Source organism: Artibeus jamaicensis, unplaced genomic scaffold (assembly GCF_021234435.1).
Source record: "Artibeus jamaicensis isolate MK-2021 breed Jamaican fruit bat unplaced genomic scaffold, CSHL_Jam_final scaffold_474, whole genome shotgun sequence".
Lineage (NCBI taxonomy): Eukaryota > Metazoa > Chordata > Mammalia > Chiroptera > Phyllostomidae > Artibeus > Artibeus jamaicensis.
In genome coordinates this window covers 16924244-16937990 of record NW_026522046.1, presented here as the reverse complement: position 1 = coordinate 16937990, position 13747 = coordinate 16924244, and the positions used below count along the sequence as shown (strand labels likewise).

Here is a 13747-nt window from a genome sequence, read left to right as displayed (position 1 = left end):
AATCAACCCGAGCCTCTGTTTCTTTGGGGGAAACTGAGGTCAGAAATGACAAGCGACTATCCAAATCAGAGCTTGGCAGTCAGGAGGGCCCCAAACAGACATGACAAGGGACAGAACTCTGGCATGATGTCCCTTATTATGAAAGGTCTGTAACAGGGATAATAATAATAATGATCATCATCAACAATGGTGATGACGGTGCTGACAATAAGAACACCCCGGCAAGGTCACCTTTGGTGGAATGTCTTCTTCCTGTCGTAACCAAGAGCTTCTGTCAAACTTCTCAATGCGAGTGGGGAGAGGAGGGTTTTCCGAGGTGGGGTCCGAGTTCTGGCGCGGCATCTCGACGCGGTGAGAGGTCACGTTCAGAGCCTCCTGAAACCCGGACAGGCCCTTGGTGGGCTGCTCGTGTACTGACTGGGAGGCAGTCAGGGCAGGTCCCTGGGATTTTACAGCTACCAGATGTGGGATCTGAGCAAAAAAACCAATGTCAGAGCAGGATTATTAGAAGAAAAATCAGACAAGCTAGTACCTCCCTCGGTAGAAGAGAAAATAAACTTTTAGGGCACTGGAACTGGAGTACATGAGGCCCATCAGAGTTGTCTACAGCGTACCTTTAATAGTGCTTCAAAATGTTGCATGTAGAGCTAAGTGTAGGGTTTAGGGCCAAAAGTTAAATAATTTACTTGCTAAGAAGTCAGTGAAATAAATGTGATAATAGTAATATTAACAACTTTTAGTGAGCGTTTATTGACCAGCAATACATTTATAAGTACTTCTCTTCTAATTAGAAATGTCACTCTTTAAAATCTTTGACTTCGACTTAGAGTGCTATTGCACTGTAAAACAAGAATTGCTGTAGATATCTTACTTCTTATGAACTCACTGATCCACCATGAGGTCGACACAATTACTTCCCCATTTTACACATGAGATTGTGAGGTGCAGGGAGGTTAAGTAACACCCTACACCTCACAGCTAATATGAGCCCAAACCTGGACTGGAACCCACACATGCCTGCAGGGTACATCTAACTGCTCGGCATTCCTGCGTGATCAACAGGATCTTACCATTTATAATATATTATCTCTTAACTCTAGGATATTTTTTTAGAGTTGTAAGTCTCACAGTTTGGCACATGGTGATATTTTTCATGCAGAAAAGATATGCAGTCTTTCAGTGGAAATCTGGCTCTTTAAGACAAATTATTCAAATCTAGGTTTCAGCATTGGCCAGGTAGCTCAGCTGGTTGCAAGCATTGTCCCACACACCAAAGGATGTGGGCTGGATTCCTGGTCAGGGCACACACCTAGGTTGTGGGTTTGATCCCCAGTCGGGGCATGTACAGGAGAAAAGCCATGGATATTTCTCTGTCTCCCCAGAGATCAATAATTGTGCCCTTGGGTGAGGATTAAAAAAAAACTTAGATTTCAGAGAGCCCTTCACCTTTAGAATGGCTCACACTTCACTGTTAATGCTACGTAAGTCTGTCTCCTGCGCCATCGTAAGGTGAGGTCCCTGAAGAAAGGAGCCATATCTACACTGTATCCCCAAATCCAGGATTCTACCTGGCATTTGGTGGCGTTCAATAAATGGGGGAAACACCTAGACTGCTTTTTAAATTCAATTGTTAACTGAACATTCATTTAATATCTGCTCTAGACAAGGCACTTATCAGACCAGACCCTCTTAGGTCTGAAACCCTAGCGCCTAGACTGGTGGGCGGCATTTTCCCAGCCTCTCTCCATAAGCCTGGCTCTGTTCCTCTTGCTTGTGAGATCTTGAATCTGAAATCTAAAATGTTATTATCTATAGCTCAGAGAAAATCCTCAAAGTCTAGTTCCACTGAATGTCATGCTTTGACCAGAATTAAACTGTAACCAAGTTTATATTACTGTTAAATGTCACTAAATATATTAAATAATATAAAAACAAAATATATTTTAAAAATATATAGCACAAAACCTAAACTACTTAAGAGAAAACAAACACCCCACAATCAAAACCTCTGAAAACTGCTGTTCCAATTTGCTATTACGGGATACCTATATTTTCATTTCCTTGTCACTTCCATAAAGTTTCATAAATTTTTCCTCCCCTCTCCTCTTTTCCAGAGGAAAAGTGCCCCAAAAGGTCAAAGTCAGGAGTTTTAAAAGAGGAAGTTTGTGTGCTGAAAGAGAAGTCCACACAAAAATGCATCCTATGGAAGGCTGGGCATGGAAAAATTCTATGCAACTAAAACAACCAGGGGCAAGCGAGATATGGTCAGCTGGCTGGGACCTCCTATGCTAAAGGGAGACTTAAAATCAGAAATCCTTGCTTCCGCACTAGTTTTGTGAACTCCAGATTGAATAGCATTACATGTTTCAAAGGTGACCTCAAAGTACGTTATGCAAGTGTTCATTCGGGTAGATGCCTAGAAGAGACTGAAGACACCCGGATGAAAGTAGCTGCATTACCTTCATTTTTCATGAAATGGTGTGCTTTATTTCACGTCATAGTTCATGTTTTACAATATATAATTTTAAAAGTCCTCTAAAACTTTCAGAAAATTCCTCTTTTTCTAAAAGTGGGGTAACCTTTTTTTCTTTTCCAAACAGTTCACAACGGTGGTTCTCAAGCTCCACAGTGCACTAGAGTCACCTGGAGGCCTGTCCAACCACGGGCGGCCACGCCCCCTCCAGGAGTTGCTGCTCAGCAGGTCTGAGGTGGACCCGAGACCTGGCATTTTTACCAAGTTGCTTGTAAAATGCAGCGTGATGCTGAGGCTCCCGGTCCAGTGACCGACCACTTTTAAAAGACACAATTTACCCAAGCCCATTTAATTTATCCAGTTTCAGGATCACACCAAAATCCCAAGGAACACAAGATAATAGTTTATCAAAGGCATATATGAATTTTATTTTGGTACTTAAAACTAAAAGGATGTTTATGCTCACTTCACGGAAACATTTATGGTTCTCCAGAGAGGCTGATTTACCAAGAAGTAACTTGGTGGTTGGCTCAGAGGATGGTGCTTTTTTTCTTTTTCACTCCTTCCTCTATCCTTCACATTTAGTGGGCCCTCATCTGTCACTATAGATTCTATATTAGAGGTCAACATTAACTGGTTCTCCACCTGAGCCCACGTTACAGTGCCCTGGGCTGTTAGCAGGTTCACCTGTCTCCCAGTAGAAATGCCGGATGGAACAAAGGGGAGGATGTACCTGTGGGTCAACGGGTCTGAGCATAGGCGGGGTCCGAGCGGGCTGGACCCCACTGATACTGAAGGACTCCGACCTGGGGGGCAGGTTGGGGTCAGATATCCTGTTGGCAACCTTGTGAGGCATGGCAGGCGAACTCTGCCGGTTGAGCCTGGACCGTTCTTCTACCTAGAAACAAACACAGAGAGAGGAGCTTCAGTGGACAGATGGCTGGAAACTGTGAGAATTTTCCGTAGTCACTTGCATGGCCATTTTTCTGTCCCTCTGATCAATTTTTTAAGGAGCCAAACTCTCCACATCTGCTCTGCCTCAAGAATTTGAGAAAAAGCTCTTTCTGTTAGAGTAAACACTAGCATGAAAAACACACAGGACACTTAAGCCATTCTTTTCCCTTACCCTTGATCTCATGCAGTTTTAGTCAGGGAGAATTTGGGACCTGCTTAGCTTAAGAGTTCATCCGACATTGACTGGGATATTATCTTGGGTCAGGGAGGGAGACAAAGGGAACTATGGCAGGCAGGCATTAAGATCACTTGGGAAAACCAAACACTGCTTGGAGTCGACTCATGGGACAGAGAGGGAAGAACAACAGAGGGCTGACAAGGGAATCAAGCTGAGCACACTAACCCTCCATTTCTTCCCACTCCCTACTGCTAGGCAGGCGGTTGTCCCAGGTGGCTCACTTAATGAGCATGACCTGCCTTAACGAGAGTATCATTTGGACTACCTTCCAGACTACCTTCCTTTAAGGCCCTTTCTTCTCGGTTGTCTCTCCCTGTGCCCTAAAATACATTACCCCTCCTCGTTCTCTCCACTTCCAGCTTGGACTCCTCTGTTTCCCTCTCGCCTCCCTCCTCCCTGTCTCTCCGCACATGGCCTTCATCCTTGCTTCTCCTCCTCTTCTCCCCCTGACCACCACCTCTCATCTCTGGCTGTGTCCTTGTCATTCTCGTTCTTGTAGAATCTCTCTCGGCCCCAAGCAGATAACTGATCATGTGCCTCACATGAAGGGCTCACAGAACCAGGAATGTCCATCTTACAGGTCGAAGTTACCTGTTGTACTTATTTGCAGCAGACACAGACTGTCACAGAGAACAATTTCAAGGGAAAATTTAGATAAACAAGAGGCACACTGCAAGACATAATTTAAGATCCTCAACAACTGCAACAGGTCTAGAACTTTTCTTCCAGGTCCATTTTGTCTTCTCATATGTTTCTTTTCTTTTTTTTTTTTTTAGTAAAAGAAAAGAGCCAGATTTAATACATAGATATGTATGGGAACCCTGCATGCATGAGAGTCAGAGACCACACATGTGCCAGGGGTTCAGAGGTAAAAAGGGGGGTTGAGGTGTATAGAACATCCTGTGCTAGGGATGAGGTGATGCACCTTGGGGGCTTCAAAGGGTCATTGCAGGATGATAAGAATAATCATTTTGTAAATAGAAGTTTGTTGTGCCCTACAGGTAGGTTGACAGAGGTTACCTGTGATAATCTCTTATTATGGTCAAGGACTCTGATTCAAGTCCTTCTAGGTAGTTAAGGGGAAGGGCAGACGTTTCACTTGAGCCTAAAGCTAAAATTGCCTTTAGCTCAAAGTGATCCACGTACCACTGAGACACGTCTTGGGCAGCTTCCTCTGAACCCCCACACTCCCTCCTTGAACTTCCCCGAAAGTTTCACATTCCAGACACTTCTCCTTTCTGTCTTCAGGGTCACCTTGGCAGCTGCGCTTTTCAAACGCACCGGGGAACTCCCTCCTGCCCACGGGCTGCCTCAGTACTACAAAACCCTGCCACAGAACCCAGCGCAGGTCCTCAAGACGTACTTCTATGCAGCAGCTAAAAGTTTTGATTCATTTTGCTGCCTGATTTGAAATAAATTTTTAAAAAGTTATTTTTTCTCATCCTCCATAACCCATTTTGAATCTTTCTCGCGGCAGACTCAGTCTCATATATAGAATGTCTGTTTTTAAACTTTCATATGCAAACTTTCTAACATAGGAGATGCTAGAGAACAGAAAACCGCCCGCCTGCCTCTGCTTCATGGCAGTTTTAAGACCCTTCCCCCCACTGTGGCTGTGCATGGTACATACAATTTGCATCTTGTTGACTTTGGTTTTGAAATTCCATGTCCCAGAAGCTTAGCACACACCAAACAAGATTAGCTGGAAAAAGCCGGGAATAGAAACTGGAACATATATATTTTGTGTATGTGTGTGTGCAAAGTGTTCTGACAGCAATAATTATTTGGCTATAAAACACAGCCAGCTTTGAGATAAGGCCACCGAAAGGATAAAGTCTGCAAAGATAGCGATAGGTAAACTGAGACCAAGGCATGGAATGTGCTGTTTTCCCAAATCCTAGACTCTTTGAAAAGAAGGTGACTATTTCCAGATCACTGGAATAATTCAAATATTATTTCCAGGGAAGATAATTATTAGATAAATCACATGTCCGAGCACCCCTGACTGTATGAACTCCCACCATCCAAACCACAGCTGTCTGAACCCAGGAATCCAGGAGGTTGAGACACACTTTCAGATAAATACCAGGCTGTCCAGCCTATAACCACTTGTTACCTGGCATTAGAGAACCAAATATATTCAGAGGGTAAAGAATACTTATCATTATTAGTTTTTAACTGTAAAGTATCCTCAGACAGTTTTAAGCACATGTTTAGGGAAAGTACATTAAAAACAGCAGTCAAAAAGTCTGCCCCCAAAGATTCCATCTTGGGCAAAGAGACCATTCCTGAGACAAAGGATTCTTTTGGCAACTGCCAGCTACGAGCTCTAGCAAAGAAACCATCTTTGCCTCTAACAGAACCACAAGCCACACAGGCCCTGAAGCTGTCGTTGGAAGTGAACAGCGCAGAGATTGGGGTGCTGATTTTCGTAGGTAGTTAATGGGTGTGGTTAGTCATGTGTAGATGTTACTAATATGCTTCTAGTAATATTTCCTATGCCTTGTATTAATTAGTTTACATACTAAAATCATACCATTAGTGCTTTAGTCTGTACCATTCTAAAGTATATGCTATACATAATCTCCTGTTACACTTTGAAAATTATGCCAAAAAGGGTCCAGTGTGATAAAATTTCCTGAGTTGGAGTCTGTTCAAATAAATTGGACAGTCGATGAGAAGGGTGTAAGAGGGGGCACCTGGCTCCCCACTCTGCTTGAAGAAAACCTTGCCCAACGTGTTGAGGAAGGTAATGCTGCCCATTGCTTTTGCACCAGAGAGACAATATAAATATTAGAGGAACAATATTAAATCAAACATCCTAATAACAATTTCCAATGGAGGAGAAGCTGATCAGTGTATCTAGGAGCCAGCCGGCCATTCTGATTATTTTGACATTGGATCAAGATCCATCTCCTGATTCATTGCATCTTATGTCCACTAATAGAGTGAAAAATAGGTATGTGAGGCAAGGGGACGAAGTGTCTCCTACACCCCACCCAGGGATAAAGATGTATGTGATTGAAAACTGGGGTGTAACAAGGATATGTTTCAATCTGCCTTGTGCAATACTCCAAAAATTCTATTAGCTAGGCTTCCGCTCCAATCTCCTGTTGCCAAGAAGATGTAAAATACCAGAAGTACCACCAAAAAAGAGTGTTATAGTAATATTAGACAGAATATCAAGGTGCCAGGACACAAACAAAAGAAATCTATTACAAAGGGTTTCATAGTTGAAGGGATTATCAATGAATATACAGAATAAGATTAGGAGAGACATTGATTACACTATGAAAGCAATTTTGTTTTCTTATTAAAAGGATCATTTTGACCCCAATACTAAAGTAACTTTGGAGAGGTTTGGATCACCTCTGCAGAAACGCTATACTATTTATTATAGCATTACAGGGAGAAAGAAAATATAACTGTGGTCTCAGAGATAAAATTCTGCTCCAGGCAGAGCTACCTTGCCCACTGGGCATTATAAGAGTGATATCTAAGCCCTCTGAGATGTATAAAAGCTACACAAATACAGAAGACCTGAAAATAAGCTTGTTAATTACACAATTTCAAAAAATCTTTCTAAAGAAATAAAGATATATTTAAACATATAAAAAAGGAAACACATTCAAGTCAATTGTTAAATTGCTTTGTATACTTGAAAACAATTTACAGCTTATAATGTCTCACTTAGCAATAATGAATATTTGCTAAGAGAATTTCCAAACAAAATTATGGAAGTTAATTTAAAAGATGTTGACACCAAAATATACTTCTTATGTCTTACGGATGCATTTTAATACTTTTTTAATGATGTAGAGCCTGTGGGGGCTATGAAGGTCTTAGAAAGCCTTACTAAAGAGCTACCATATGAGGGGGGAGATTGGAAAAATTAGACACAGTCTTATGGGAATTCCTTTTTATTCCAACTGAACAAACAGTTCGAATTTTTGTCTTTACCTGCAATGTTGGAGAAACAGAGAGAAGTCAACAAATAACTTTTAAGTGCTCATTACAGACTTTGACCCTGCATTCGATGGCCACATGAAGAGTTGAGTCATCTTGCCCTTTGGCAAAACCACGTGGGCAGGTGCTTGCTGAGTAAGGTTGGTGATATCTCTTCTGTGTGGCACCCTTGATGGCAGGGAAAACTCATTCATTTGAAGCACTTAAAGTGCAGTCTTGTCGGAAGATAAAGGCCTAATCTACTTTTCTGAGAAATCCTTTCCAATGATTCATAAAAAATTATAGATCCTCATAAAAATGAAGCTGATAACTTAATAATGAGGCAAATCTTAATAAAAGAATAATGAGGCAAATCTTAAGCTGAGGAAATGAAGATGTGTGCATCTACACCTGGGGGAGGGCAGGTAGAGGATATGAAAGATGCATGTACACGGCTCACGTGAAAACCAAACCAGATGCAACACAGGCAACATGCATGTTCCTTGTGGGTGACAATGGCTTTGGGAATAACATGTAAATATTTTTAACATTATATTTCATGTGCATATGTATAGTGCCTACAGTTTCAATGGCACATTCAAACGTATGACCGCCCGGGACCCTCCCAAACTCAAGGAGAGAAGTGCAGGCGGGGAACTTCCCTGGGAGGAATCTGCGAGACCTGCCCCAGGTCACACAGGAGGGAAGTAGAATGTGAACTCAAACTTCTTTTTTTTACTTATTTATCTATTGAGTTTTATTTACTTATTTTTTAAGATTTTGTTTATTTATCTTTAGAGGGTAAGGGAAGGAGAGAGGGAGAGAAATGTCAATGTGTGGTTGCCTCTCGTGTGTCCCTACTGGGAACAGGCCTGTAACCCAGGCATGTGCCCTGACTGTGAATTGAACCATGATCCTTTGGTTCGCAGGCCTGGGCTGAAGAACTCAAACTTCTTACAGCTTCCTTCTAGGTCTCTCTCTCAAGCTAAATCTTAAGACAGATAAACAGAGACTGAGAAAAGATGGAAGCAGAGCTGTTAACTCTCAAAATTGCAATTTAGGAACCTTGTAGGTAAAATAAGTCATATGAAGAAAACAGCACATTAGAGTAGAGTAGATAAAACCCAGTGGAGGAGGAGTTATTCTGCACAGGGATTTCAAAGTCCAGCGAGCTGATGGGACTCAAAGAGATGCTCTTTGCCAAGTATTATAAAACCATGGACAGATGACTGGCATGCACCACGGAGAGAGAACATGACCCAATGTTAAAAAAATGAAAACATAATTTCATGCAATACTCATGTTGACTGAGCATTCTGTCACTGCCACATGGTGAAAAAGGCAGAGAGAAAGGAAGGAAGGAAGAAAGGTAGAGAAAAGAAAAGAAAAGAGAAAAGAAAAAGTATGGAAGCAGGGTAGGAAGGCACACACGGTCTCTGTCAGGTACAGACAATCACATACAATTTTAAGGAAAGGAATCTGTTCCATTATAAGAAAAATCTTCATCATTCAAAAAGTAACAGTGAGGAAAAAAAACCCTCCAGACTTTGCTGGTGTTTAACAGAATATCAAAGTAATGTTTTCAGAGAACACATCTGACTTTCATGCCAATCCAGGAATGGGAGAAAATTTGAATGGGGTGAGAATAACCCCACTCCTTTTAACAGAGACATTAATGTTTCTTTCTGGCTGAAATCTCTGAGAGTCAAAGCCAATGTGACTCTCAGGACAGAGATACACTCAGTCAAAAAAGAAATGAAAGAGATTGAACAGATTTGCCAATGATCAAGCATTTTCATTTGTTCTTACTGTATCCAACAGTAAGAAAAAAAGATAATGAGAAAGGCAATGATGACTTATGTGTCACAAGATGAAACAACGAAAACACAGGGGAGGAAGCATGATAATAACATTGCATTTTAAGGACAAATGTCGATTTGGAATAAGGAAGAGAAGTGGATGGAAAAGTAATCAAAGAAAAAACCATCTCGATGAGAAGGTATAGAGGTGAGTTAGATAACTAACACTGGAGCGGGTCTCGGAGGAGGCTGAGGCAGGAAGGAGACTGGGTGGTACCTGCAATGGCACGTGGGACACAAAGCCCAGGCCCCGCATCACAGGGACCATGTCATGGACACAGCTGCCCACTCCTTCCTTGTGAGGATGCTATCAAATTTATATCCTGGCAGAGGATGCATTTGAAAAAGAAAATGGTACCTTTTATTCTACCTTCAAAGGACAGTTTAACCTAGGTTATTTACTTTCCTATTATAAGAAAAGAGATCTGTAAATAATGCTCTAAAAGTTTGTATATTGCTGATAAGAAACATTAACAGTTTAAAAAGGGTCCTCCCACTCATTTTTATTCCCATTTGAGAAATGGGTGTTAAAATAACGATGAATCAAACCATAGCAGACAATTATTTGTTGTTTTTTGTACAATACACCAGTTGTTCCAATCCCGGATTTGGCATTTGTCACTCATTTTATCATCTAAATGCTTCATCTTTCTTCTAACATATGAACACCCACTCTAAGACTTGGGAACTGGCTCATGAATAGATTGATGGTTAGTTGAAAGGCAGATTATGTCAACAACACCCAGGAAGATAGGACTAAATATGAAATCCCAAAACAATATTCCCACATGTGTAGAAGTTCAAGCCCAAAAGAGGAGCACCAGCTGCTAGAGTAGCCAGGGATCTTGGAAGATGTCACCCCTGAAGGTGGCCCAGACTTCTGATGACCATGGAACCTTCCATGAGGAGTGCTTGATGACACAGGCATGGCATTTGCGTGCCCACCTGCTATGTTCCCTTTACTGCTGGAAGCTTGGCCAGGACACACAGGGGTATTAGTGAAAACTGCCTTGATGATGTCTACAAAGATTTGTCCCCAGGAATGCTTCGGCTTCTGAAAATTTGGGAGCTGTAAACTATTTCTGAATAGAGAGGATACGCCCAGACATTTAATGATGAGGACAAATAGTAATAGAAAACCATGAAGTCAAAGTAGTAGTTAAGTTCAAATCAGAACGTGCTGAGTAGATGTGGAAGGAAGGACATGGAAATTGCTCCAGGCTCCCCCCCCCCCCATTTTTGTACATTTGTGCAGGAGGGAGCTGCACAGCGGAAAGAGGAATTCTGGAATGCTTTGCATGGAATCATGGTTTTCTCCAATGGGATCTGCAGGTGTTCCTGTCCTAATCTCATGCTTGAGGCTGGAAACTCTTAAGGCCAGGTGGTCATGCATTAAGGAAAAGTCATTTAGTGATGCAGCACTTCCTTTTTAAAATATATCTTATTGATTATGCCATTACAGTTCCCCCCTTCATTCCCCTCCACCCTGAAGACCCCCTCCCACCTACCTCCTCCTCTTTTAGTTCATGTCCATGTGCCATAAGTTCTTTAGCTTCTATATTTCCCACACTACTCTTGCCCTCCCCCTATTTTCTCCCCACTGTCTATGCTACTCATTCTCTATACCTTCTCCCCATTCTCCTCCTCCCACTCCCATGTTACAAACTTTCCATGTGATCTCCATTTCTGTGGCTTGGCTCCTGTTTTAGGTGTCCACTTAGTTTGCTTTTGTTCTAGGTGTGGCTGTTAATAACTGTGAGTTTGCTGTCCTTTCACAGTTCATATTTTTTATCTTCTTTTTCTTAGATAAGTCCCTTTAATATTTCATATAGTAAGGGCTTGATGATGATGAACTCCTTGAACTTGACCTTATCTGAGAAGTGCTTTATCTGCCCTTCCATTGTAAATGATAGCTTTGCTGGATAGAGCAATCTTGGACATAGGTCCTTGCTTTTCATGACTTGGAATACTTCTTTCCAGCCCCTTCTTGCCTGCAAGGTCTCTTTTGAGAAATCTGTTGACAGTCTGATGGGAACTCCTTTGTAGGTGACTGTCTCCTTATCTGTTGCTGCTTCTAGGATTCTCTCCTTCATTTTAATCTTGGCTAATGTAATTATGATGTGCCTTGGTGTGTTGCTTCTTGGGTCCAACTTCTTTGGGACTCTCTGAACTCCTGGACTTCCTGAAAGTCTATTTCCTTTGCCAGATTGGGAAAGTTCTCTTTTATTATTTGTTCAAATAAGTTTTCCACTTGTTGCTCTTCCTCTTCTCTTTCTGGTACCCCTACAATTTGGATGTTGGAACATTTAAAGATGTCCTGGAGGTTCCTAAGCCTCTCCTCCTTTTTTGAATTCTTGTTTCTTCATTCTTTTCTGTTTGGTTGTTTCTTTCTTCCTTCTGGTCCATTCCATTGATTTGAGTCCCAGTTTTCTTTCCATCACTATTGGATCCCTGTGCATTTTCTTTTATTTCACTTAGTGTAACCTTCATTTTTTCATCTAATTTGTGACCCAAATCAACCAGTTCTGTGAGCATCCTGATCACCAGTGTTTTGAACTGTGCATCTGATAGGTTGGTTATCTCTTGGTCGCTTAAAAGTATGGGCCCTGCAGCTTTGATTTGTTCTTTTGATTGAGCCATTTTTGGTCAGGTTGCGCCTGCTATGCATGAGGGGTGGAGCCTTAGGAGTTCATCAGGGCAGGGCAACCCACGTTGCTGGGTTGTGATGCTGTATGTGGGGGCGGGGTCAAAGAGGGAGCAATGGTGTTTATTCTGCCATCGGAATTTCAGTCCTCTCTGCCGCTTCCCACAAGCTGACACCTTTTCAATCGATGGTTTTAGGCTTTATTTCCCATAGCTGGGGCCCTTGGTTGTGCAGTCTGTCTTGCTGCCTATTTTTGCCTAGTTTATCTGCACGCAAAGGTGCGACCATGGTCTGCCTTGAGCCACCTCCACTCCTGGGTCTGGCTACCACTGCCTTTTCCTGCCATGATCCCTCTCTGCTGCCTGCCGACTCCACCCCTCTTACTGGTCTGGTTAAATGGTTGTTGGACTTCCATACAGTTCAATTTTCTGTCTGTTCTGGTTGTGATTTTGTTTCTAAATCTTTGTTGTCCTTAATTTCGGTTGTGTGAGGAGGCACAGTGTTTCCACCTACACCTCCATCTTGGCTGGAAGTCCGATGTAGCACTTCTTAGAGGAGGTAAGGTACTTGTAGGGACACATGAATTCATACTTCTCCTGCCCTGAGGTCCATATGAGTCTCTAAGGCACTTGTTGATTGCAATAATGGACAAATGCTTACCACTTTGAAGATGTTGGGAAAGGACACACAAATGACCTTAGACTCTAACTCTGGAGTTGGGCTACATCCTTGTGAGCAATATTGCTTTGGAGATCTCACTATGGTCCTTGAGGCTTCCTGGGACTTCAATTGTCCTTCAAGACCAAGTCTAATAGAATATGCTGCTCCATCTTTCTCCCATGAGTGATGCTCAAACAGGAGTCTTGGTCTGGAGTCATTAATTTTTGCTGGGGCTACTGGCATTAGCTTAGTAGAGGCTAGTTTTTCGGTCTCCTGAACTGCTGCCATAATCAGAAGCTGTGAGTCTGGCTTTGCTGAAGGTTTCAATGTGGCCTGGCTAGAAAATGGGTTAGCAGTGGAAGGAGACGACATACTCTGCCAGCCAGAATGCACATCAACTGCTGTTTAATAGCATAGTGATTCTGCTTAGCTGGAAGAATAGTAGGTTTTTAAGGGGTTGGCACTGTACCTGAGAGTAGAATCACAAAGTTGAATTATTGATCAAAGAGAACAAGGCAGGTGTTATAGACCTAGGTAAATGCAATCATATTTACAGACTCAAAGGGAAAATAATCAGAAATGTCCTTTACAGCAAATCAAATAAATGATTTTCTCTACAAATTTAGTTTTTTAAGCTAAAAAATAACTTTTATAAAAACAGTGCATACTCATTACAAAAGATTTAAACAATATATAAATATACAAAAATGTTTGAAGAAAAAACCCCTGTAATTTCTTCCTCCCCTAGACAGCTGTCAATATCGTTAGGACATCATTTCAAGCGTTTCTACACATATGTAAGAGAATAGAAAAAGAAAAAGAAAAATTTTATAAAAATAGGTTCTTATGTAAGAAATATAATTCTGGTAATATTGTAGTCTAAATAACTTGAAATAAATTCTAGCTACAAGTACCTGAAGATGCTAGAATGAAACACAAAACAATGCCAACATCCTTTTAAGTGATGAGCTCTG

At 41.7% G+C, this 13747-nt stretch overlaps 1 protein-coding gene across 5 annotated transcripts in view; it reads right to left on the bottom strand.

The window, feature by feature from the left end:
• The window catches only part of TNIK (TRAF2 and NCK interacting kinase), a 350236-nt gene that overhangs the window by 56940 nt on the left and 279549 nt on the right, over nucleotides 1-13747 (bottom strand). For all 5 annotated transcript variants that reach the window (XM_053657848.1, XM_053657844.1, XM_053657845.1 and 2 more), the window contains 2 exons: nucleotides 3207-3371; nucleotides 232-471 (listed from right to left, as the gene is read on the bottom strand). In XM_053657848.1, the coding sequence (XP_053513823.1) occupies nucleotides 232-471; nucleotides 3207-3371 (405 nt within the window). The remainder of the gene's footprint in view (nucleotides 1-231; nucleotides 472-3206; nucleotides 3372-13747) is intronic.